Genomic DNA, 26172 nt, shown 5'->3' on the forward strand with positions numbered 1-26172 from the left:
TCCACGATCCTGGAGTTAAGTTGGGGGAGGGGCGGGAGTCCTTTAGTTGATTGAGCGTTTGTACGTTTGCATCTTTTTGTGGAAGGTATGCGTCACGGAAAGGAAGTATACCTTCCCTCTAAAACGAAAGGTGCCTTCCACCTCAGTATCCAGATCCTCTGCAAATTTGTAAATCTCGAGGGTCACCATATAGGTCAAACATCAGTACGCAAATAAAGGACCAAAGCACGCGGCTGAGGGATGCAGAGTGTTACGGTTGTCCGTTATCACCAAGGCAACCAGACCTCGCCAGGATACCAACCGTCTTTTTCAGCCAACTACTTCTGCGCACGCGCAAACCCTCCCCGGGCTTTTCGCAAAACGCGTTTCACATGGGATTTGGCCTTCGGGACACTCCGTAGTCAGAGGCGTGGCAGAACGGAAGACGCAAAAGGAATTTGGACTGCAATTGGTTTGTAGTCGTGTTCCGGGAACTCAGTGGGCGTCGCGCGAAGGCTGAAGGGAGCGTTGTGGTCGCCCTCTGGGTCTCGGCGGCGGGAGGTGTCAGGAACCGGGGGAGCAGCCATGCCTCGGTATGCGCAGCTGGTCATGGGCCCCGCAGGCAGCGGGAAGGTGAGGCTTTGGCGGGAGAAGGAGAGAAATGTCGAAGTTTGTGGGAGGCCGGGAGGTTCAGGTCCTGAGGGAGGGGCTGGCGGTTGTGTTTATTGGGGACCTTGAGACCCTGGGCAGCTCGCTTCTGCAGCCTGGGCTTCAGTGTCCCTTTTGTTGTTGTTTTGAAAGGAGATTGATGATAGTTGCTAATATTTATTGCGTACTTAAGCCCCAGATACTGCCCCAGGTATTGCGTACTTAAGCCCCAGATCCTTTCCTGTTAAGGAAAAAAAAACTTATTTCCTTAACAACCCTGTGAGTTGTCCTGTTACTCCCATTTTGCCGGTAAGGAAAATCAGACACAGAAAGGTTAAGTTTTTGCTCAAGGTCACACAGCTAGTAAGTGATGGCTGGAATTTGAATCCAGTTTTGTCTAACTCCAGAATTTGTCCCCTGTCTTTAACCCAGGAGGTTAAGGTGGGGTCTCGTTAATCACTGCTTCTCAGAGATTGAGACGTGGACTTCTGGAATTTGAGGAGACTTTTGGAGGTACATGGGCCTGACATTAATGAGCATTGAATCGTGTATTGAGAAAGTTGCTCCCTTTTCAGTTTTTTTTCAGTTTGCATTGAGGTGAAATCATCAGTTTGGTGCTAGCGTATTTTCAACACTTCTTTAATTCTCAAGTCTTTTTGGAGAGCATATCTTAGACTCAGAGGTTTTGACAGGCAATTATATTTAGCTAGAACTGAAAGAATTTTGTTAAAGTTGTATATAATTTTATGGTTACCTTCACGTTATGGCAAGAATAACTGGTTTTCTGGTTAGAGATACAGTTTTTTCTTGTAAACAACTAGTAAGGGAATCCTATTAGGGGCACTCAAATATGGTAGAAATTGTGACGATATTGATCAAATAACAGGAGTGTGGGAAACACTGGAGACTGTGGAGGTGTTGTGTGGCTTCAGTTTTTAAATTGACATACACGTTGCTCTGATGTTTGGCCTATTCTGGGTGCAGGAGATACACATGCGACTATGATATGGCCCTTGCTTACCCGAAGCCAGTAGTCTATTTGGGAATACTTATAGGTGACTAGTTACTTAAAATACAGTGTGATGCATAGAGAGGACCTCCTAGGCAGAGAGAACAGTGTGTGTAAAGTCACTGAGGAGAAAGATAAAAGCATGATAGAGGTTATTTCTATGTTCTAGATTAATTTTCAGACTGATTGTGTTAGATAAGTATCTTTCTATAAACTTTTGATGCCTGCTACCAGAAATACTCACTGGGCATGTTCTTTGTGCCAAGCATTGTTCTGGGCCCTGGGGATTGTGTAGTGACTAAAACACACACAAAAAAAATCCTGTGTACTTGTGGAGTTTATTCAAACATATGAGTCAATTAGAAATAATTATCAAGCATTTATTATGTACCAGGTACTGTTCTAGTCCCTGGGCGTATACAACTGAATAAGACACATCCCTGCTTTTATTTATTTACTTACTTACTTTATGACCTTGCTGTGTGATTTGCTGGATCTTAGTTCCCTGACCAGGGATCAAACCTGGGCCCTGGCAGTGAAGGCGCCAAATCCTAACCACTGGACCGCCAGGGAAGTTCCCACATCCCTGCCTTTAAATAGAGGGTGGGAGAGACAGACAAGTAGCCTAGAGATTTTAACGTAGTACATGAGGGATAAAAAATTCTCTAAACCAAAAGTTGTAAACTGATAGTGCACTTCCAGGCTATTTACTGGCCTGATATTCTCTCATCCTGGAATGTTACTCCCCTGGCTTGGCAAGCACACTGCTGTCTCTCAGCTCAGATATTCCCTTCTCAGAGACATCGTCCTTGACCACCCCACCTAAAGCTTTGTTTGAACTGTACCAATCCTAGTGGAGACACCTTGTGTCAGGTGCTGCACTGTGTAATCAGAAATCTTCCCTTTAAATTCCACTTGTTGCATGTTAGAGCAGTAAGGAGCCTTGGTGATCATGGAGGCCATTCCAGTTAGAGACAAGAAAACTGAGGGACAGAATGGAAAAGCACCCTCCCCAGAGTTACCCATGAGTCCGAGCCAGGTCTGGATCTGCAGCCCAGTCAGGTGTCCTGACTCCCAGCCCAGTGCCTTTTCCCTCTTTTCAGTCAGCTTCTTGGTCAATGAAGGAATAGTTTTGGCCTTAGTAGACACTGCCCAAGGGGTGTGGAGAGTCCTTCTGGAGTTGTAGAGGGTAAGCACTGCACTGCTTGTTGCCCTAACCCCTCATGCCTTGTGACATTACAGAGCACCTATTGTGCCACCATCGTCCAGCACTGCGAAGCCCTCAATCGGTCTGTCCAAGTTGTGAACCTAGATCCTGCAGCAGAACATTTCAACTACTCTGTGATGGCTGGTAAGTCCTGAGCAGAGCCTTCCCCCACCTTCAGGAAAAATAAGGGAGTAGGGAGGCAGTGAGCACTGGCTGCTCAACACAGAAGCTGAAAATTAATACAGTCTGGTCCCCTGGTTTCGTGGTGAACAACATGAGGCTGAATGTCATTTGGTGACATTCTTTTTTTTTTTTTTTTTATTTCTTTCGTGTGAGGGCTTTCTCTAGTTGTGGCAAGTGGGGGCCACTCTTCATCGCGGTGCGCGGGCCTTTCACTATCGCGGCCCCTCCCGTTGCGGGGCACAGGCTCCAGACGCGCAGGCTCAGTAGTTGTGGCTCACGGGCCCAGTTGCTCCGTGGCATGTGGGATCTTCCCAGACCAGGGCTCGAACCCGTGTCCCCTGCATTGGCAGGCAGATTCTCAACCACTGCACCACCAGGGAAGCCCCTTGGTGACATTCTTAGTCTCTGATGTAAGAACTGAAAGTGAGTAGACTCTTCCCTCACCACCCTTCCCTTTTGTTTCTTTCATGTTTGATCATGTTTGGTAAATCTGTTTTACTGCTGATCATACTATAAGTGAACAACCTAAATGTTTTGTTTTGTCTCTTAAGTCTTTTAATTTATTCATTCAGTTGTCTGTTGAACACCTACTTTATGCCAGGCACCAGGGTTATAGCAGAGGACAAGACAGATACTATCCCTACCTTTGTGGACTTTTTAGCAAGGGAGATAAGCAAAATGATAAACATGTTACAGATTGTGATAAGGACTGCTTTAGGCTGATGAGAAGGAATAACTGGGGGAGGTTGCTTTAGGGACGACGTCTCTTGAGAAGGAGCTATTTGGGCCTAGACCTGAAGATGGTAATGTGCTCACCAAGTTGGCGAAAGGCTTTCCAAGATGGAAGAACATCAAGGTCAGTATATAAGGGAGAGATGGGAAAGGACTTGGTGTGTTCCAGAAAAAGCAAAGATGCTGATGAGCTGGGGCATAAGGAGTGAAGGAAGAGATGGGTAGGAGCTAGTAGGACATGAGAAGTATGGGTTTTTTTCCTGTTTTTTACCCTGTTTAGTCTGTTTGGGCCGCTGTAACAAAATACCAGACTGGGTGGCTTATAAACAACAGAAATGGATTTCTCACAGTTCTGGAGGCTGGAAGTCCAAGATTAGGGTGCTGCCAGCATGGTCAGATTCTGGCGAAGGCCCCCTTCCCAGTTGTAGACTGCTGACTTCTCACTGTGTCCTCACATGGTGGAAGGGGGAGAGGGAGCTTTATGGGACCTCTTTTATAAAAGCACTAATCCCATTCACCTCCCCAAAGCCCCACCTACTAATATCATCATCCTGGGCATTAGGTTTTCAACATATGAGTTTTAGAGGGACACAAATACTCAATTTATAAGGGACTTCGCTGGCAGTCCAGTGGTTAGGACTCCGCACTTCCATTGAAGGGGGCATGGGTTCGATCCCTGGTCGGGGAACTAAGATCCCGCAAGCTGTGTGTGGCACAGCCCCCCCCCCCAAAAAAAAATCCTCAATTTATAGCATCTTTCAACAGTGGAATGCCATTAGAGGGTTTCCAGCAGGAGAGGATTGACATCTGATTTATGGTTTTCTTTTTGTTTCGTTTTGTTTTTTTGGTGGAGGGGTTGTTTGTTTTTTTAATATTTATTTATTTATTTGGTTGTGTCAAGTCTTAGTTGCGGCAGGCGGGCTCCTTAGTTATGGCAAGAGGGCTCCTTAGTTGCGGCTTGTGAGCTCCTTAGTTGTGGCTCGCTGGCTCCTTAGTTGTGGCGTGCGAACTCTCACTTGCAGCATGCATGTGGGATCTAGTTCCCGGGCCAGGGATCAAACCCGGGCCCCCTGCATTGGGAGCGTGAAGTCTTAACCACTGTGCCACCAGGGTAGTCCCTGATTTATGTTTTTAAAAATAACTGGCTCTTAGATGAAAAATGGACTCTAGAGGGTCAAGAGTCGAAGCAGGGACCAGCAGTGAGGCTATTACAGTTGTCTAGGTGGCTTGGACTAGGGTGATCATGGTGGAGATACAAAGGAGCAGACAGATATGGTATATATTTTGCAAGTAAAATTAGCAGCATTTTGTGGGAGATTGAACTAGAAGGGTGTAGGAAAGGGAGAGATCAAGGGTCACTCTTAGGTTTGTGACTTGAGCTGTTGAGTGCATTATATTGTTTACTGAGGAGGAAGACAAATCGGTTTAAGTTTGAGGCAGTTCTTTTTGCACTTGCTAAGTTTGAGATGTCTGATAACTGTCTAAGAGGTAATATCAAGAAGGCATTCGGGGACTTCCCTGGTGGTGCAGTGGTTGGGAATCCGCCTGCCTATGCAGGGGACACGGGTTCGAGCCCTGGTCCAGGAAGATCCCACATACCGCGGAACAACTAAGCCCCTGCGCCACAACTACTGAGCCTGCGCTCTAGAGCCCGTGAGCCACAACTACTGAGCCCACATGCCACAACTACTGAAGCCCACAAGCCTAGAGCCCGTGCTCCGCAACAAAGAGAAGCCTCCGCAATGAGAAGCCCACGCACCGCAATGAAGAGTAGCCCCTGCTCTCCACAACTAGAGAAAGCCTGTGGGCAGCAACGAAGACTCAACGCAGCCAAACATAAATAATTAATTAATTTTAAAAAAAAGGCATTCGGATGTAATATTCTGGGATTCAGGATGAGGTCTGGCCTGGAGGTGTAAATTTGAGGGTCAACAGCGTATAGTTAGAACATAAAGCCACAGAACTGGATGAGATCACATTGGTAGGGAATATGATTAGAGAAAAGGAGCCAAGACCAAGCCTTGAAGGTGTCTCATCTTCAGGGGTCTGGTAGAGGAGGTGGGGTCAGTGAGGTAGGAGAAAAGTCAGGAAAATGTAGCGTCAAAGAAGCCAGGAGGGGACTTCCCTGGTGGCGCAGTGGTTAAGAATCCGCCAGCCAGTACAGGGGACACGGGTTCGAACCCTGGTCCAGGAAGATCCCACATGCTGCGGAGCAACTGAGCTCGTGCGCCACAACTACTGAGCCTGCGCTCTAGAGCCCGTGCTCCGCAACAAGAGAAGCCACCGCAATGAGAAGCCTGCGCACCGCAATGAAGAGTAACCCCCGCTCACCACAACTAGAGAAAGCCCGCACGCAGCAACGAAGACCCAACACAGCCAAAAATAAATAAGTAAATAAATAAATCTATTTTAAAAAAGCCAGGAGAAGAGACTGTTTCACGAAAGAGCTGGTGCCTGGTTATGTCAGATGCAGCCGGGAAGTTGTACGAGAAGAGGACAGAGGAGTGGCTGTGAGATTTGGGAATGTGGAAGTGTTGGCGACTTTGGTGATTTCAGTGGGATGGTAGGGATGGAGGCCAGGTTGGAGTGGTTTGAAGAGTGAACTGAGATGATGCCGTGTAGATGCTGAGCGGAGATGACTTGCTGAGGAAGATTTGCTGTGAAAGAAGCAGAGAAGTGGGACTGTAACTGGAGGGGTATGTGAGGGTCAAGGGAGGTTTTAAGGTTGAAGATGGTAACTGGAACAGAATTGTATGCTGAAGAGAATGATCCAATAGAAAGAAAGAAACTGAAGATACCAGAGAGGGCAATGACTGCAAGGTTGACTGCGAGAGTGAGAAAGGGGAGGGGCTCCCAAACAGGTGGAGGGTTTTGCCTTTGCCAAGAGTTGGGGGGTTCTTCCATTGTAGCCGGAAGGAAGCCAAGGTGGAAGGCACCATGTAATATTGGTGGTGGGAATGTGGGAAATTCTCCTTTGTTGACTTCTGGTTTCTGTGAATGTCATGTGTGGTCATCAGCTGAGGGTGGCTAGAAGTGGGTGTGGGTAGGGTGAAGGAGGCAGGTTGAAAAGAGAGGAAGAGGTATGAAACAGTCATCTTCCTTGAGAAAAAGCATTGCATTGCTTTGGGATCATTTGGTTGCTTCCAACAGAGAGCACTCAAGCTAGCTTATGTAAAAGGAGGATTTTTTAGAAGGAATTGGGGGACTTCTCACAAAACCCAAGAGCAAGCAAGGCTTTATGAGAGACTAGAACCCAAAACATAAAAACTAACAGGAATCTAGGCTGGCTTTCTGTCTCTTTTTGTCTGTCTTACAGACCAGCCTTCTCTGCTTCGGGATGCACATGGCAGCCAACAAAAATACCCCCACCCCAAGTTCACATCACTTTCTGGTCCAAGTGCCTTACTGACTAGTGTCCTTGAGTCATCCTTTTAGAAGGCCCTAACTTTGAGCAGATGTTTATCCCTGGGAAAGTGCATAGGAAGATATTATCCATATAAATGTGGCTGTGAGTGAACCGAGATTGTAGGTTTGAACACAAGAGTACTGATTTCCAAAAATTTGTAATAGAAGAGAAGCATGAGTATACCAGAATGTTTAAGCTCCTGCTATAGGTGATTTAGCTACATTATCTCATATAGTCCTCATCCTTCTACCCCAGGATATATGACTTGTCCCCACTCTTATACATAAGGAAAGTGAGGCACAGGGAGGTTAAGTAGCTTCCCTAGGGCAATAATATTAAGAAACGGTAATTGGTTTACTTGGTATGGTTTTGTTTTACTTGCTTAAGAAAAGGTGGTGTATATTCACATTGTTCAAATTGCAAAAGGTACAGAAGAGTTAAGTATGCAGGAGACCGTCTTCCTCCCAGCTCCATGTCCTGGCAGGTGGCTACCCTCCCTTGAGGCAGCCAGTGTTGCTAGTTTCTGGGGTATCTTTCCATAGTCTATGCATGTAAAATAAAATATGTATATTTGTGTATATAGTAAATTTTTGTCTTTTTGTCTTTGTTTTTTTTAAACACAAATGATGGCATTCTAACACAGAGTTCTGCACCTTGCATTTTTCAGTTAACAGTATACCTGGAAGATTATATCACCTCAGTTCTTAAAGAGCTTCTCCTTTTTTTTTTTTTTAAAGTTTTCTTTTTTTTTAATTAATTAATTTATTTATTTTTGGCTGTGTTGGGTCTTCGTTTCTGTGCGAGGGCGTTCTCTAGTTGCGGCAGGCGGGGGCCACTCTTCATCGTGGTGCGCGGGCCTCTCACTATTGTGGCCTCTCTTGTTGCGGAGCACAGGCTCCAGACGCGCAGGCTCAGTAGTTGTGGCTCACGGGCCTAGTTGCTCCGTGGCATGTGGGATCTTCCCAGACCAGGGCTCGAACCCGTGTCCCCTGCATTAGCAGGCAGACTCTCAACCACTGCGCCACCAGGGAAGCCCAAAGAGCTTCTCCTTTTTATGGTTGGATAGGATTTCATTGTCTGGCTATACAAAAATGTATTTAATTTGTTACCATGGACGCTGCTACAGTGAATAACCATGTACAGAAGTAATTTCATGCATGTGAGTTTTTATATAATTGTTAATTATCACCAGTGAGGATAATGCTCTTGTATTCTGGGCCCTCTCTGTGGTTTCAGACATCCGGGAATTGATTGAAGTGGATGACGTGATGGAGGACAATACTCTGCAGTTCGGTCCCAATGGAGGATTGGTATTTTGCATGGAATACTTTGCCAATAATTTCGATTGGCTAGAGGACTGTCTCGGCCATGTAGAGGATGACTACATCCTTTTTGACTGTCCAGGTAAGTCAGCTATTTGAATGTATCATTTTCCTTGAAGTCGTCCTCGTTCTGTCCTCAGTGGAGAAAGTGGAGTGAGCATTCGTAGCTCTAAACCCTGCTGCGGTAAGGTACAACTCGCTTACTCATTGGCTTATATTAATTCATTGAGTTTACTGAGTGCTTATTTTGTACACTGGAAATACCTAGAAAGCAAGGTAGCCATGGTCTCTGCCCTCATGGAGCCCACAGGCAAGTGGGAGTGCTAGGCAGTATAAACACAAATCACCCAAATGGACTTCCCTGGTGGCACAGTGGTTAAGAATCCGCCTGCCGATGCAAGGGACATGGGTTCAATCCCTGGTCTAGGAAGATCCCTCCCACATGCCGTGGAGCAACTAAGCCCATGTGCCACAACTACTGAGCCTGCGCTCTAGAACCTGCGAGCCACAACTTCTGAGCCCACGTGCCACAACTACTGAGCCTGCGTGCCTATAGCCCGTGCTCTGCAACAAGAGAAGCCACTGCAATGAGAAGTCCACACACCACAACAAAGAGTAGCCCCCGCTCGCCGCAACTAGAGAAAGCCCACGCACAGCAACGGAAGACCCAATGCAGCCATAAATAAATAAATAAACAAATAAAATAATCACCCAAATGATTATTTAATATATTTCTGACAGGCACTCCACAGGAGTAGCACAGACCGTCACACAGCAGGGAGGTTGGGGAGGTTGCGGAGGCTTCTCATCAAGTAGCATGTAAGCCAGACCATAGGGTGAGGTGAGGGAGACTGTGCTGCAGGCAGAGGGCACGGCATGCTGAAGGCCTTTGAGGCAGGAAGGAATGAGCTGGGTTTGAGGCACCAAAAAGGCCCTTGTGGCTGGAGCACAGTAAACAAAGGGAAGTGTCCCGAGGTGAGACTGGTAGGGGACAGATGATCACACGACTGCTCAAGCCGAACTGTGAATTTAAGACTTAAGCCTAACCTAGTTTTGATCGTTTGTGGCTCTCACTAAAAAAAAAAATAAATGTATTTATTTATTTATTTATTTTTGGCTGCGTTGGGTCTTCGTTGCTGTGCGCGGGCTTTCTCTAGTTGCGGCAAGCAGTGGCTACTCTTTGTTGCGGTGCACGGGCTTCTCATTGTGGAGCATGGGCTCTAGGCGCGTGGGCTTCAGTAGTTGTGGCACGTGGGCTCAGTAGTTGTGGCTGGCAGGCTTTAGAGCGCAGGCTCAGTAGTTGTGGTGCACAGGCTTAGTTGCTCCGCGGCATGTGGGATCTTCCCGGACCAGGGCTCGAACCCGTGTCCCCTGCATTGGCAGGCAGATTCTTAACCACTGTGCCACCAGGGAAGTCCCTCCCCTTTGTTTTTAACTGAACATACACACACCCACAGAAAAGTGCAGAGGTCATAAGTGTACAGCTTGATGAATATTCCCAAACCTAACACACCTTTGTAGCATTCACTTTTGATCAGCAAAAACCGAAGTGTGAAGAACCTCACTTTCTCCATAAAAACTGCATAGTTTCCTTGGGATTCTCGTGGTATTGTGGTTGCTTCAAGACCCTGTAAGACCCCTTAAAAATTGAATATATTACCACCAGAGGTTGACTTCCTTTTTTTTTTTTCCTCGGCTGTCTTATAGGAAATTGTTTTCCTGTAATTTGGTAATTTAACATATATCCTGATTGTAATAGTCTCATAATGTTCTTCATGTAGGTCAGATTGAATTGTACACTCACCTGCCCGTGATGAAACAGCTGGTCCAGCAACTAGAACAGTGGGAGTTTCGAGTCTGTGGAGTTTTTCTTGTTGATTCTCAATTCATGGTGGAGTCGTTCAAGGTTCGAGGATAAATCTGTTGTCGATTTTTCAGTCATGGGTACAAGCAGATGGCAATCTCCTTTAATTGTTGCGTGATTTCTGGATGTTTCACAAACTATACTCCAGAATTATTTAATATCCCTTAATATAAGTTCTTATAATAATGTATTTTTAACTCAAATGATAAATTGTGATACTGTATAGATTTGGGGGAACTACTTACCAACAAAAATTAGGCAGATGTGTATCTTCATATAAGTTTATTTTTCTGATGATGTTTTGTCTAGTTTATGAACTATCTGAAACAAACATTATTTCCCATTAGTAGCCCCTAAGGAATATTTGATGGAAAAGATTAAAGATATCACCTAAATTGAGATTTGTGATCACCATGGATTAAATCTACATTTTCCCTCCTTATCCTCACCCTTGGAAACCAGGGGTCAACAATCTGATTAGTGGACTGTCTTTTCTTTTACTTTACTTTAGCCTTTCTTTTACTTAGGGCAGTTTTGTTCAGAGAGGAGCAGGAGCCTCTCTTTTATGTGGAGACCAGGGAACTTTGTTGGCACCAGTTGATTCATCTTCCCTTTTCTGTTTCCTCCTTCAGTTTATTTCTGGCATCTTGTCAGCCCTGAGCGCTATGATCTCTCTAGAAATTCCTCAAGTTAACGTCATGACGAAAATGGATCTGCTGAGTAAGAAAGCTAAAAAGGAAATTGAGAAGTGAGTTCGCTTCTTCCATATCATCATATGTCAGCTGCAGAGATGAACCTTCTAAGCTTTATTTCGACGTGACGTTCCGTCAGTCTATAAATCTAGTTTCCTGATTTATTCTTCCTTTTATTCATCAGTCTTCTTTCTCACTTTTAAAGGTTTCTAGATCCAGACATGTATTCTTTATTAGATGACCCTACAAGCGACTTAAGAAGCAAAAAATTCAAAAAATTGACTAATGCTATATGTGGACTGGTAAGCTTTCGAAATTGTTGGATTTTATTTTTAATGACCTGGTCAGGTGTGTATTGGCATCCATTCAGTGGCCACCATTTTGGAAAACATGGTCCAACCCTATTGCCTTGCCAAGGGAGGAGGGTGGGAGTCTGTGGGCTGGCTGGTCAGAAGTTTAATTTAGAAGCAATTATTGGCAGTAGCCAGTAAGTTAACTGACGTGTCTATTATTCCAAGCTGTTTTGGGAGCTCAGACTGTCCTTGCCTTTTTTTTTTTTTTTTTTTTAAGATTTCTTTATTGATTGATTGATTGATTGATTGCTATGTTGGGTCTTCGTTTCTGTGCTAGGGCTTTCTCCAGTTGTGGCAAGTGGGGGCCACTCTTCATCGCGGTGCGCGGGCCTCTCACTATTGTGGCCTCTCTTGTTGCGGAGCACAGGCTCCAGACGCGCAGGCTCAGTAGTTGTGGCTCACGGGCCTAGTTGCTCCGCGGCATGTGGGATCTTCCCAGACCAGGGCTCGAACCCGTGTTTCCTGCATTAGCAGGCAGATTCTCAACCACTGCGCCACCAGGGAAGCCCTGTCCTTGCCTTTTGGAATTACCAGTGGTGGTTGAGTTCAGGTAAATGCCTATGAAACAGTGTCTGGTTCAGTAACAAGTTAGCAAGTATTCTAGTTGGTCAGAGGCCAGAAAAATCAGTATTGATTTGCTGTTGTTCTGTCTCTGTCTGTCCCTCCTCCCCACAACACACACACATACACACACACACAGACACAAATGGTTTTAACCAGAAGTGTAAATGGTTATAAAACTCAAATATAATTTGAAAATTAAGTATTCTGTACTTCAGAATGACCCTTTCTGAAATCCTCAACTTGTAGATTGACGACTACAGCATGGTTCGATTTTTGCCTTACGATCAGTCAGATGAAGAAAGCATGAACATCGTATTACAGCATATTGATTTTGCCATTCAGTATGGAGAAGACTTGGAATTTAAAGAACCGAAGGTAATTTCTGGTTTGGGGTGTTTATTGCCTTTTGGTAAAAACGTTTACCAGCACTCACTGGCCTCCTGCATAATCCCATGGAGTTAAGCTCTTTGTACTCAGAGCTTGGGCATACATGGAAAGAGGAGGTGAAATGCAACTGGGCTCGGGCTGCCCTCACATATGTCAGTGGGGCCCTGTCACGGCACATTAGCTGAGAATCGGCGTGAGTGTAAACTCGAGGAAGAGTTTACTTCTAAATGAGACGTAAGCCCTTTAATTTACCACATGTCTGGAAACATTCTGTCAGTCATTCCTTTTGTTATTATTAACGATTACTGTGAGCAACACCTGGAGCTGATGCTGGGCGTTAGCTCCTTATAGAGCATTACCTGAAAAACATGTAAGCACATACTAGGTCTAACTGAGGGGAAGCGGATGTATTTTTATCTTGTGTTTCCTTTGTGTCAGGAACATGAAGATGAGTCATCTTCCGTGTTTGACGAATATTTTCAAGAACACCAGAATGAATGAAGAGTTTGTTAAAAAGTAACCGAATGTGTGAGGAGCTTGTGGCTGAACTGGCAGAACCTTCTTCTCTTCGAAAGATGGAATATTAGAAGCTACTTATTTTAATGAAAAAAAATAATACTTGACTCTTTATCAGCCGTCAAGAACATGCCTGAATCAAGTTCTTAGTTATTCTGGAACTGCTGCTGTTTAAAGTGGCATCTTTTAGTATTATTGGAACAGCATAATTTAGATTTTAAAAGTCAGAATTGAAATGAATGTACATAGATTTGTGTTTATAATATAAATTAGCACCTGTGATACAGTTAAGACCAGTCTACTTTTAGTTTTACTGTTTGATTTTTGTTATTTTTGAAGTTTTTTTGGAGGGACAGGAATTATTGTAACAAAATATACATATATGTGTCCAAAGAAAAAAAAATCTGGAAGGATAGAGCTAAGACCATTGCTTACCTGTATCTTCCAGTTTTCCTACATTGAAAATGTATTATTTGTGTAATTTAAAAATGAAAAGTAACTGTGTTTTAAGATATATATGTATATAAATAAAAGAAACAGGAAAATAGTACTAACTTTTCATTACACTTTTGTTTTCCAGTCAGAATTTGAAATATTCAGCCAGGGCAATTTGTTTTTTGTTTTTTTTTTCAAAGTTTTGAATGTGTAAATTTCCCCAAGTGTCCAAATGTAGGCAGTGACTTTTCTTTTTAAAGTGTGATTTGTAGTCTCTGAGCACTTAAAAATGTTTACTTTACTTGAATAACAAATGCACACAAAAATGCAAAAGATAATTTTTTCTTTTTAACTTCTTGACACATTGAATTGTTTATTTTCAGTATTTCTAAGTTCATTTGTGATAGGCCCTGGGGAATGGCTAGTCAGTCAACAGATATTTCTCTAGCACCCACTAAAGGAAAGCAGAATCTCTTTTATTGAGTTCTGCCAGGCATTGTGCTAAAAAGAAGCATTTTGCATAATCTCTTTCATTTAATCCTCACAGCAGGTCCGGTCTCCATTGGTGCTGGATCTTCCTGCTGTTGCAGATTAAGTCTTTGTAGAAAACCTGTAACTTGGGTTAAATTTTTAATCATACTTGGGCCTAGATAGCAGAAGTACCCCTGCAGTGTCAAATTTGATCCATTTTCATTAAAGATGCAAAGTGTGAGGGACCATAGCTATCAGTGGTAACTTGTGCCTGGCGGCCCAGGCTGGGGGCAGGAGTTGGGTATTTGCACCATGGTCCGCTGGTGTGAGCTATTCTCACAGGGCACTCAGGAGAACATGATGAGTGGACAACATGAGGATGTGCTGGGCTGCTCGGGGACTTTTTCTGTGGCCCTCGAGTATGCAAAGGGCAAAAACACCCTGATCTCCCGGTGTTGCTAAATTTTAGAAATGTTATTGTCATGTGACAGGGGAAGAAAGAAAGCTTTTCATTCGCCCTCTTCATTACTCCTTGAGCTATACCTCCCTACTTTAGCTTCTGGAGAGTCTGGTGTGTGCCCGTGGGGAAGAGGTGAAGGGTCAGATTCCATTTCCTTCCCCTTTCGACACTGGAGTTTAAAAGATGAATATGACAGTTCCAGTCCTGAAGGATTTCACTGTCTTGTAGGAGAGCCTGACGTGATTCTTCAGACAAATTTACTAGTGGGTGCCAGGCACTGGGGCTAAGATGGGACCGCCTAGGGCAAACACGACCTTACTCTCATCGCACTGATATGCTGGGCCCTTAACCATAAGCAAGGAAACCTCTGATAAGGAATGTGAAGAAAAGAAAACAGTAATGAAATGGAGAGTGACTGTGGGGGGCTACTTTGCATGCCCGTCAAATAAGTCTCCCCCTAAAAGGTGCAATTTGGCCAGAGATGTAAATAAGAAATCAGTTGTGGGAACATGCGACAAAGTAATCTAGTTTGAGGCACTGGCAGAAGAAATGGCCAGAAGCAGCAATGACCTTGGCTTTTAACTGGAGGCGTAACGGGTTAAGAATTCCTGAGCTTTTAGTATGTTCCGGCCGTGTAATTTCCAAGCTATTTACATGCAATTCGTTTCATCCTCAGAAAACTGAGGTAAGTACTGTTATCTCCATTTTCAGACAAAGAACTGAGGCACAGAGAGGTTAACTTGCCCGGAGTTACACAGCCAATAAATCTTGGAGCTGGATTCAAACCCAGAGTCCATTTTCTCAACCATTACACAAAGAATTGCAGCACATAATCACACAAGAGTAATACACAAATCCCTTCTCACTGTGATCCTTTCTCCGTTTTTAAAATCAGTGGACTGAGTTCATTCTTTCACTCAACAAGTATTATTGATGCTTACCATGTACCATCACTGTTATCGGCATAGGGATATAGCAGTGAACAAAACACAATCTTTGTCGACGTTCACACGGAGAGAGGGAGACAAAACACAGAAGTAAACTAAAAAGAATCAGAACTAAGGAAAAAAAGAAAGGGGAGTGAAGTGGGACTGAATTTAAAATAGTGTGCCCCAAGGAATGCTTCACTGAAAAGGTGATCTTTAAGGAAAAACAAAGGAGGTGATTTATCCCTGGGATTCAGTAACCCCGAGATCCATCTCCATTTTTGCCCACACCTCACGCATGCGCGACACTCAGAGCCCATTCCTAAGGCTCGGGCGCCCCCTGGTGCCCCTTCGAATCCGCGCAGCCGCAACAGCTAGCCGCGGACAGCAAGGCCGGAAGCGCGGCGTCCTGCCCTCGCCCTCCCCTTCCGGCTCACTTCCGCCTACCCCGCCCGGGCTGCCAGACAAGAAGCGCTGCGCTCTAACCCGATCCTCCTCATCGGGGTTGAAACCCGGGCGCCTCCAAGATGCCGGTAAAGGGGCCGAGCTGGGCGTGTTGGGAGAAGGCGGGGATTTGGGATAGTGGCGAGAAGTCGTGGGTGCGCTGAGAAAAGCGGGCCGATGGGGGCAGAGAGAAAGCAGGGGCCTGAGAAGGGGAGAGGCGAGAGGAGCGGGCCGGCCCCTGTAGGATTCGGGCGGCCCGGGGCTGTAGACCGGGCTTGGAGGACCGGGGCGCGGCAGAGTGGGCCAGAGATCCCGGGCGTGCTGAGTAGACTGCCTCAGTTCTTCTGCCCTCTCCTCTTCAATCCCGACCCCTTTTCTCGCCCTTTCTGCCTACCCCCGACTCCAGCAGGGTTCCCAAAGCCTCACTAGAGCCGCGAAGGCCAGGGCTGCCCTTTTAATTTTTCATATCTCAAGTCTAGAGTCCGGCTTCTCCTTTTTTTCCTGCAGGCCCACTTCCTCCTCCGCCTCTGGGGGCGGGTCTCTTCCGCTGCTTGTCATGTGTGAGACCCCACTTCCCGGACTCCTCCCCTGTCAGCCGGGTAGTGGCGGCCACCCCTGCGCCGCTGGGTTTAGGGCTCTCAGAGCAGACGCAAGGTCCGCGTCCGGTTTCCAGATGTTTCTGTTTTCGTATGCATCAGAGTGGGAGTAAAAATTGATGGTGGTTTGGTTGCTCTTAAGTTCTGACAGCCAGTCTCTGGGGTAGATTTATCACCATCATGGTCTCCATCTTGCAGATGAGGAAAAAAGAGGTTCAATAACATGTGATTATTCCTAGGACAAACATTACTGAGCACCTGCTGCATGCCAAGCACTGTGACAGCAGTGAATAAGGCCAATAAATCCCTATTCTTAAGGAGTTTATATTCTAATGGGGAGACCGACAATAAACATGTAAATACAAATAAAATAAAGGAGATTGTTTCAGATAATGACAAATGCCATGAAGGAAATAGATGGGTAACAAGACAGTATAGCTGGTGAAGGGGAGGGTAGAGGCTTGTTAAGATGAAGCATATCTGTAATAAAAAGGAGCAAACCATAGTTATCGATACGTATCTTTATGGGTCTCATAGCCACCATTTGACTCCTGATGTATGCCAGGCAGGCCCTGAGCTACACACTTTATATAAATTATCCCATTTAATCCTCACAGTGACTCTATCAAGTAGATATGTTATTGTTTTATCATTTTGCTGAGGAGGAAACTGAGGCTCAGAGAAGTTAAGTAACTTGCCCAAGGCTGCACACTAGTAAATCTTGATAAAGCCAGATTTTACCAGAACACTAAAGCCTTGTGCTCATCATTCCAGTTGCACATAGAGCACCTGGACTTCCCCTGTCCGGGTGCTCTTAAGAAGACAGACTTAATGTCTGTCTTCTCCACTCACCTGCACATTCTTCAAGGACAGAGCCCATACTGGCCTTGCATGCCTTGCACACAGAAGGTGCTTAGTAATCTTTTGATGAATGAATGAATGAATAAATGAATGGGACCCATGTTGTCTTACAAAAAGCCAGACATCTTGCAAAAAGCAGAACTAGAAATCAGCCTATAAATTGCTCTCATAAATGTGTTTTTTTCCCCCCTCCTTCTTTAACTCCCATCCACCCACTGAAAGCAAGTATGTATCTCTTCATTTTACAAATTTGGGAATAGGCTAAGAGAAGAAAAGTGATGTCTTGGTCAAAAGGCATAAAGCCAGGAAGTGGCAGAGCTGAAGAGCCAGTGCTTGGGTTGTGGTTTAACAACAGCTGGGGGCTGGGTACCCCTGATTTATATAGTGTTTGCCTATTTCTATAGTGTAAATACTCCACCAGTTACCAATGTGGTGTCACTGAATGTGGAACTGGAAGAGATGCACATTAGCACCTCATTATATAGTATTTCCACCATAAAGATACAAAAGACATAAATAAGCTTAAGATCATATTAAAAATAAATTTTTAAATAGGAAGTAATAAACTTCAAGTATTTATTACGTTTGTTTTTAAATTTATGTAATTGTAAATTTATATAATTTCATTTTTAATAATGGCTGTGTTCAACAACCAGCTTGCCTCAAATTTTCTCAAAATTTAATAGTCAGTTTTCATGAGCCAGTTAATCTTGGATGAGTTAGTCTTTTTTTTCCTTTAGGGAAATGTACTTGTTTGCCCTGCTGACATTTGCTCTCTTTCTGCTTTTGTGTTCTTACCTGGCTTGCCGCTACAGGCTTACCACTCTTCCCTCATGGACCCTGACACGAAACTCATTGGAAACATGGCACTGTTGCCTATCAGAAGTCAGTTCAAAGGACCTGCCCCTAGAGAGAGTAAGTCGAAACTCCATTATTTTCAGATTTTGGTATGAAACCCTCTGACATTATCAAATCAAGGAAATTCTGTATCAGGTTGCTCTTGTATTTTCTATTTGCTTGGGGGATATTATGCTCTAGACCTTTTCAGATCATGGGTCTATATTGCATTTAACAAGAAACTGTATTATTGCTGCCAATTTCTCCAGGATATTTTGTTGAGAGGGAAGAGGAAATGTGCTTAATTCTCGACACTCTTCCTATCATCACTATCATTTCTTAAGAACTCATCTAATGCTGCTACTTCTGTAGAACGCCATGTCTCCCTCCTTTCTCTGTTATCAAGCTGGAAAAAACAAAATGTATTTTAACCTCTTCCTTATTTAAATCTACTTTCTTTGTCCATTCTTCAGGATCTCAGTTTTCAGCAATACCTCAATCTTAAGTGTCCTGTATAACATTACTAATTTCTTCTCTTGCTTATTGAACGTTATATCTTTACTTTCTTTCTTGGTACTCATTTTTTTTTTTTTTTTTTTTTTTTTTTTTTGCGGGGGTGAGCCATTTTCTTTACTGTTCAGAAAGCTTCATTCAAAAAAAAAAAAAAAAAAAAAAAGAAAGCTTCATTCATTTCAGATGCTATCTGAGACTCTTCTGACACATTCTGAGATGTTCTGCCAACAGTGTAATTTGTTATTATATTAGACACGGTTTCCCTGCACCCAGGAAGGGCCTGCACTGAGTTCCATTCATGGTTTCCAAGACCATAGTTTGGATTACCAATTTTGTACTGACCCTGTCTCCATTCTTCTGCCAGATTATTTGACTTGACTTCCTCTTAATTTTGTTTTCAACACCGTTTGAGAGCTCAGTAAACTTAATAAATTTGGTGAGTCACCACACTGTTTACTTGTTCTGAGATGAAAAAAAAGGAACAGTGGGAAAAAGCAGACCAAAAAGAGAAAAAATAGTGTAAAAGAATTACAGTGCAAAGGAAGAATACGAATCAGTGCTGGCCCAGAGCTCTTCTCAGATCGTTACAAAATACCATATTATATATCAGAAGATGCAGTTGACCAAGGATGGAGTAAATCTAATTACCACCTTTGCAATTCTTGGGCCCTTGAGGGAGAATGGGACCCCAAGAAATCATAACTCCATGATTTCTGTAGATAAGGAGTGACCTCTTAACTCTTCCCGGGGGGCTGGATTAGGACTGAATTGGAATTATGGAGAAGTATAAGCCTGTGCTGTAGACTAAGTAACTGTTAACATTAATCTAATTACTTACATCCAACAAATATCTTTTGGACACCTTTTATATGCCAAACACTCTTATAGGTTCTGAATCCTATAGTCTAGCCTCCTCCCCCTCCCTGCAATGTGACATTTAGAACTAGCTGGCTCTTGTAAGCACTGTTTGGATCATCTGAAGAAGTTTCCTTTTTGCAGATAAGAAAATAGATTGCAGGGAACACAAGTCTAGAGTTAGAATTCTGTTGCGGACTTCCCTGGTGTTGCAGTGGTTAAGATTCCACGCTTCCACTGCAGGAGGAATGGGTTTGATCCCTGGTTGGGGAACTAAGATCCAACAGGCTGTGCAGTGAAGCCAAAAAATTTTTTTAAAAAAGGAAAGAAAAAAAAAGAATTCTGTTGAAATTCTTCAGAGTACCAAAACTTCAGAATTGCTTTGCATTTCTGCTGTGTGAGAGGGATAGAAGTCAGGGACGAGAAATATAAATAACCATTTCTGCATTGCTGAAACCAGCTGTCGGATATCAAGACCCTGGGATTTTGACCTTTTTAAAATTAAAAAAAAAAAAGGAAAACCCAGAAAAAAAGCCAAAGAAATTTTGTAATGAGATCTGTCTTTGTTACAACAGTACTTCTGGCTTTTCTCAGTCTCTAGCCATCTGAACAGCTTGTACAAATATATTTGAAGTCAGTTTTCGTAAAAAGAAAGATGTATGTGTGAATCCCAGTGTGTTCCTAAATGGCAGTTAAGAGTTTTTTACCTAAAACTGTAGTATGTAAGGTCAAATAAAATTATATTGAGTACTTTGTATTTTTTAAAAAGCATTTTATTAAAGTTAGTCTATGTTTCAGTCTTTTTTTTTTTTTTTTTTTGATATTTATATTTATTTATTTATTTGGCTGCTCCAGGCCTTAGTTGCGGCACACAGGATCTTTAGTTGCGGCATGCATGTGGGATCTAGTTCCCTAACCAGGGATCAAATCCAGGCCCCCTACATTGGGAGCATGGAGTCTTAGCCACTGGACCACCAGGGAAGTCCCTGTCTCAATCTTTTTTTTTTTAAATTAATTTATACAGCAGGTTCTTATTACTTATCTATTTTATACATATTAGTGTATATATGTCAATCCCAATGGCCTGTCTCAGTCTATTTTTATAAATGTATTGAGAAATGTCTGGAGTGATGTTCACCAAATGTTGATAGTAGTTATTTCTGGGTAGTGAGATTAGGGTGACAGTTAAGTTTTTTTTCTGTATTGATTAATTAGTTTCTCTAATGGGCATGTATAATTTTTGTAAAACAATAAAGCTATAAGAATAAATCATGGGGCTTCGCTATAAGAATAAATCATGGGGCTTCCCCGGTGGCGCAGTGGTTGAGAATCCGCCTACCAATGCAGGGGACACGGGTTCGAGCCCTGGTCCGGGAAGATCCCACGTGTCGCGGAGCAACTAAGCTCGTGTGCCACAACCAACACAGCCAAAAAAATAAATTAAAAAAAAAAAAAAAAGAATAAATCATGTGCTTATTTTTCTAGAAATTGTTTCTAAAGAAGACTTTATATTTCAGTAGTCTCATCTTATTTTATTCAACTCCAAAACCCTTGACCGTTGAGCTTGGATATTTTTTTTCTTGATAGCTTTTTAATTTTTATTTATACATTTATTTTATTTATTTATTTTTTGGCTGTGTTGGGTCTATGTTGCTGTGCGCAGGCTTTCTCTAGTTGCGGCAAGCAGGAGTTCCTCTTTGTTGCGGTGCGAGGGCTTCGCATTGCGATGGCTTCTCGTTGCAGAGCACAGGCTCTAGGCGCACAGGCTTCAGTAGTTGTGACACGCGGGCTTCAGTAGTTGTGGCACACGGACTTAGTAGCTCCGCAGGATGTGGGATCTTCCTGGACCAGGGCTCAAACCCATGTCCCCTGTGTTGGCAGGTGGATTCTTAACCACTGTGCCACCAGGGAAGCCCCTCTTTATAGCTTTTTTAGATGTTATGTTTTACATTTGGCTAATGTTTTCTGCCTTCCTCCCCTTGTGACCTGCTTAGCAAAAGATACAGATATTGTGGATGAAGCTATCTATTACTTCAAGGCCAATGTCTTCTTCAAAAACTATGAAATTAAGGTAAAGTACAGAGCTTTTACTCTTTTTTTTTTTTTTTTTAATTTTTCTTGGAGTATAGGTGATTTACAGTGTTGTATAGAGCTTTTACTCTTTAATTTAGTTTTCTGATGGGAGTAGTATCTACCTGGCAGTCAGGGTTGATGTAAGGAATAAATTAAATGAAATGAGATTGTGTGATTTTAAAAATCCAGAACAGTGCCTAATTCTGTATCAATGTTAGTTCCTCATTTTTCCTCCAAGGTCTACACCATGGGTTGGCAAACTACAGCCTGAGGGCCAAATCTGGCCCACCACTTCTTTTTGTAAATAAACTTTTATTGGAACATAGCCACGTGCATTTGTTTATATATCATCTGTGGCTGCTTACATGCCACAAGAGCTGAGTTGAGTGGTTGTGACAGAGACTATGGCCCACAAAGCTTACAATACTTGCTATCTGGTCCTGTACAGAGGAAATTTACCAGCCCATGGTCTAGACACTTATTTATATTTATTCAACAATATTAAGCGCCTACTGTATGACAGTCCAAAACCAAAAAATTCTGCATGCTATGTTACTTTTTTAAGATACTTCTATGTCCTGGACCTAAGATGGAGAAATAAAGAAAATTCAATGACCTGGACCCTTCCCTCAACCTTGATTTCTTCCCTTCTGCTCTTAGTTCTTGTGAGCTCAGGAGGAAGGCAGAAGTGGGGTGGGGGCAGAAAAGGAGGGGGGGAAATGGAAAAGGAAGTTCTCTGAGATGCTGCTATGAGCAAGTTACAAGGAATGTCAATAAATCTTTGTGATAATGTTCTAGAATATGGAACTTCAACTCCTTGCCAAACTTTAATCTCTTGGAAACAAGCAGGGTGTGAAATCTTTATTTGTAGACTCTTGGTCTATAAACTGTGGTCTAAACATTCTATGATGTTATAGATGTTTCTATATCTAATGCATGGTCTTAAGTGTGGTGTTTGTAATTAAAATTCTGCCACATTTCATTCTCTCTCGAATATCATATAATCTTAAAAATAGGGAAAAGTTAGGTTGTTTCTTTAAAATTATAAATCTGTATAAAATTTGACATGAAGTATATGCCACGTTTGATTAGCATCAATTTGTCTTCTCCACATTTTCCTTTGGGTTAGGTCAAGAGTTGGGCTAATGGAGCTCTTCAAGAACAAGTCACTTGTGAAATAATTGCTTCCTCCTTCAGAGTCATAAATGTTTCTGTTCTTGGCAGAGATCCTGAAGTGAAAGAGTTTTTAAAGATTCGCCAGCCATATGGTTCATCTCAGGTTTTCCAGGAGACTTTGTTAACTCTCCTTCCTACACAGAATGAGGGGCTATTGGCACAACTCTTCAGGAACCCAAGGGCGAGCGGAGCTGAGGAAAACAGGGGCAGCCACACAAGCTCAGGGTGGGAGCTGGTGGCTCCCTCCCCAGGGGCAGACAGAAAGGGGGCTTGAGAAGACTGCATGTGGAGAATGGGAATTTTTGATGCTGTAGTAACTATGCTTTTACAGTTTTCAGTTGATAAATCAAAAGACAAAGATTGAATTCATTTATTGCACATAATTATTAGGTTTTGATCAGAACTGTTTTTAAGTTTTGTTTTCTTCCCATAGAATGAAGCTGATAGGACCTTGATATATATAACTCTCTACATTTCTGAGTGTCTAAAGAAACTCCAAAAGGTAATTAAACTTGGATGATCATTTGTCAGGAACACAAATTAATAGGTATTTAGACTTGTTGAGACTTTAAGGACAAGTAGAAAATATTTCCTCTGACTTAGAGCATGGACTTGAGAGGAAAATCTGGAAAATCTGAATGTAGATCTCTAAACTTATAGTGTAGTTGACGAATGAGAAGATAAGGGCAGTGGTGTTTTAAGGCTTTGCATATATTTTCCCAAGACAGAAATCTTGACCAGAAAATTCCCTTTTAAGCCCTTGGCTGAAGGGTTCTTAACCTGGGGTCCAAGGATAGAATTCAAGGTTCCATGAACTTGAGTGGAGAAAAGATTACATCTTTCTTTTCACTAATCTCTAACTGAAATTTAGCATTTACTTTAATGATTAATGTAGGCAGCATCCACAGTAGTATTAGCAATACCTGTGACTTTCTGTAGCATTTTCTTTTTAAATAAATTTATTTATTTATTTATTTATTTTTGACTGCATTGGGTCTTCCTTGCCGCGTGCGGGCTTTCTCTAGTTGCAGCGAGCTAGGGCTACTCTTCGTTGTGGTGCATGGGCTTCTCACTGCAGTGGCTTCTCTTGTTGCAAAGCACAGGCTCTAGGCGTGTGGGCTCAGTAGTTGTGGCTCGCAGACTGTGGAGCGCAGGCTCAGTAGTTGTGGCACACGGGCTTAGTTGCTCCACGGCATGTGGGATCTTCCCAGATCAGGGATTGAACCCATGTCCCCTGCATTGGCAGGCGGATTCTTAACCACTGCACCATCAGGGAAGTCCCCAGCGTTTTCATATTACATTTAGAGTTGAAGATATTTTGAAATTTTGTTTACATTCATTACTACTTCAAAGTTTAGTTGTTAGGCCCACTGCTGGGTCTTGTTATTTAGCGCATTAATAAAGAAGCACATGGGGGCTTCCCTGGTGGCGCAGTGGTTGGGAGTCTGCCTGCTAATGCGGGGGACGCGGGTTCGAGCCCTGGTCTGGGAGGATCCCACATGCAGCGGAGCGGCTGGGCCCGTGAGCCACAATTACTGAGCCTGCGCGTCTGGAGCTGTGCTCCGCAACGGGAGGGGCCGCGATGGTGAGAGGCCCGCGCACCGTGATGAGGAGTGGCCCCCGCTTGCCACAACTAGAGAAGGCCCTAGCACAGAAACGAAGACCCAACATAGCAATCAATCAATCAATCAATTAATCAATAAAAAAATAAATCTTTAAGAAGCACATGTATGACTGTGTCATAAATTTGATGTTTTAATATTGTAATTATTGTATTTCACTGTAATTGGTTTCTTTTGTAGTTCTGTTTTATCTTATTCATTTAAAACATTAGTCTGAGAAGGGGCCTACAGGCTTCACCAGATTGCAAAAGGGTACCAAAAACATAACCCCAGACATGGCTACTTAGATAAAAAACTGAAAATTGGATATTACTATCCTTTTTCCCTATGTTTGTGTATATAATTTTTTTTTTTTTTTAAGTGCAATTCTAAAAGCCAAGGCGAGAAAGAAATGTATACACTGGGAATCACTAATTTTCCCATTCCCGGAGAGCCTGGTTTTCCACTTAATGCAATTTACGCCAAACCTGCAAACAAACAGGAAGATGGTAAGAACAACATCTCTACCTTCCTATATGGCACAAGATTTTCTCCACTGGACTTTTTAACCCTTCTCCTTTTCTTGCCTTGACTGGTGTACAGATTGAGAGTGGAATCTTTAGCCCGTACATTATCTTACTACTCACTGTCACAAAAGATCCTTGGCAACAAGCATGACATGTAGCGAATCTTTTGGACCCAAATGAGTATAGTTATAAAATCATTTGAACTGTTGTTTCTATTTCTTATCTTGTTCGAAGGTATTGAAATGTATTGCCAAGGTCAATGTCCAGATCAGTTGCCAGCCCATTTGGGATGCTTTCTCAAATACAGTTTTTTATTGTTCTACCTGCTCTTGATTTTAGAAGTGATGAGGGCCTACTTACAACAGCTGAGGCAAGAGACTGGACTGAGACTTTGTGAGAAAGTTTTTGACCCTCAGAATGATAAACCCAGCAAGGTAAAACTCTTTTCTTTGCTTATTTAGTTGATAAATCACCTTTTACCCTGTAGCCACTGTTAAACACACTGAGGTCTTTAGTTTTTGCATTGCAGTGTTGCTTAACTTTGGTGCCTTATACATAGTAGGAGTTCACTGAATCACACTGAATAATGAATTGCATGTAATAAAAAATTTTGGTTGTATATTCTTATGTTAGGGCATTGTAAACCCATAGAACAGCTTTTTTGTGTGAGATAGCTTTAATGTATTACATTTATTTTGTTGTTGTAGTTTTGAGTAACCTGTGAGTCACTCCAAAAGAAAGGGAGGGAGGGAGGGAGGAAAGTTTTTTATGTGCCTTCAAAGAGTTTATATAATATAAGGGCTGCCAGACCAATATTAAGTTTTGTTATTTAGTAAATTCATATTCTGACCTTACCTTGAACTTGCATTGTGATTTGACCACCACTGTTCATTCTGTTTTGTCCCCTCTTGTTAGTGGTGGACTTGCTTTGTGAAGAGACAATTCATGAACAAGAGTCTTTCAGGACCTGGACAATAAAGGGAGCCTTGGGCAGACACTGTCTCCACAGCTGTGGGCAGCATTTACAGCAAGATGTACACAGTTCTTTGCCTTTATTTCGTAAAGTTTTATACAGAGGAGAGAAGAGAGCGTGTCTTTACTTGAAGAGCTCTTTATCAAGAATTTGGGGCTGTGGGGTGGGGAAGAATGAGTTGTTGACAGGTGATTTGAAATTTCTGCAGTATTAAGCTGGTGCTTAATGAGTAATAATAAAGAAATTTTCTAACATTTCATGTCAGGAAAACTTCATTGCTTATCTTTGACATTCACTTAAAAATTTTTTGAGATAATATTCACCCTTTTAAAGTGTTTAATTCAGGGGACTTCCCTGGTGGCGCAGTGGTTAAGAATCCACCTGCCAATGCAGGGGACACGGGTTTGAGCCCTGGTCCGGGAAGATGCCACATGCCACGGAGCAACTAAGCCCATGTGCCACAACTACTGAGCCTGCGCTCGAGCTCGTGAGCCACAACCACTGACCCCGCGTGCCTAGAACCCACATTCCGCGACAAGAGAAGCCACCGCAATGAGAAGCC

The 26172-nt window shown here is 43.0% G+C and overlaps 2 protein-coding genes across 3 annotated transcripts; both read left to right on the forward strand.

Annotated features, from left to right (window-relative positions):
• The first annotated feature begins 458 nt into the window (after positions 1-458).
• On the forward strand, positions 459-13412 carry GPN3 (GPN-loop GTPase 3). 2 transcript variants are annotated; one of them, XM_028168343.2, is made up of 9 exons: positions 488-612; positions 1060-1140; positions 2879-2987; positions 8401-8568; positions 10268-10392; positions 10983-11098; positions 11248-11344; positions 12206-12334; positions 12785-13412. In XM_028168343.2, exons 3-9 carry the CDS (start codon positions 2981-2983, stop codon positions 12845-12847), a joined length of 705 nt encoding a protein of 234 aa, XP_028024144.1. In that variant the 5' UTR covers positions 488-612; positions 1060-1140; positions 2879-2980; the 3' UTR covers positions 12848-13412. The 2 variants fall into 2 exon arrangements, with proteins under 2 accessions (XP_007189579.1, XP_028024144.1); XM_007189517.3 differs by lacking the exon at positions 1060-1140 and having other exon boundaries at positions 459-612.
• A 2156-nt stretch (positions 13413-15568) lies between these two features.
• On the forward strand, positions 15569-25867 carry ARPC3 (actin related protein 2/3 complex subunit 3). The gene is made up of 7 exons (XM_007189518.2): positions 15569-15687; positions 17871-17970; positions 21255-21331; positions 22943-23011; positions 24493-24619; positions 24977-25071; positions 25553-25867. Exons 1-7 carry the CDS (start codon positions 15682-15684, stop codon positions 25613-25615), a joined length of 537 nt encoding a protein of 178 aa, XP_007189580.1. The 5' UTR covers positions 15569-15681; the 3' UTR covers positions 25616-25867.
• Positions 25868-26172: the final 305 nt, after the last annotated feature.

The sequence above is a fragment of the Balaenoptera acutorostrata genome, chromosome 13 (genome assembly GCF_949987535.1).
Source record: "Balaenoptera acutorostrata chromosome 13, mBalAcu1.1, whole genome shotgun sequence".
In the NCBI taxonomy this organism is placed as follows: Eukaryota; Metazoa; Chordata; class Mammalia; order Artiodactyla; family Balaenopteridae; genus Balaenoptera; species Balaenoptera acutorostrata.

What these genes read in the sequence shown, in the direction of transcription:
- GPN3 (XM_007189517.3), top strand. Translation starts at nt 565, where the DNA reads ATGCCTCGGTATGCGCAGCTGGTCATGGGCCCCGCAGGCAGCGGGAAG. An exon ending in GCCCCGCAGGCAGCGGGAAG is followed by an intron (nt 613 to 2,878) that starts GTGAGGCTTTGG and finishes GTGACATTACAG; the next exon opens with AGCACCTATTGTGCCACCAT. An exon ending in CATCCTTTTTGACTGTCCAG is followed by an intron (nt 8,569 to 10,267) that starts GTAAGTCAGCTA and finishes TTCTTCATGTAG; the next exon opens with GTCAGATTGAATTGTACACT.
- ARPC3 (XM_007189518.2), top strand. An exon ending in TCAAAAACTATGAAATTAAG is followed by an intron (nt 21,332 to 22,942) that starts GTAAAGTACAGA and finishes TTCTTCCCATAG; the next exon opens with AATGAAGCTGATAGGACCTT. An exon ending in TGCAAACAAACAGGAAGATG is followed by an intron (nt 24,620 to 24,976) that starts GTAAGAACAACA and finishes TCTTGATTTTAG; the next exon opens with AAGTGATGAGGGCCTACTTA.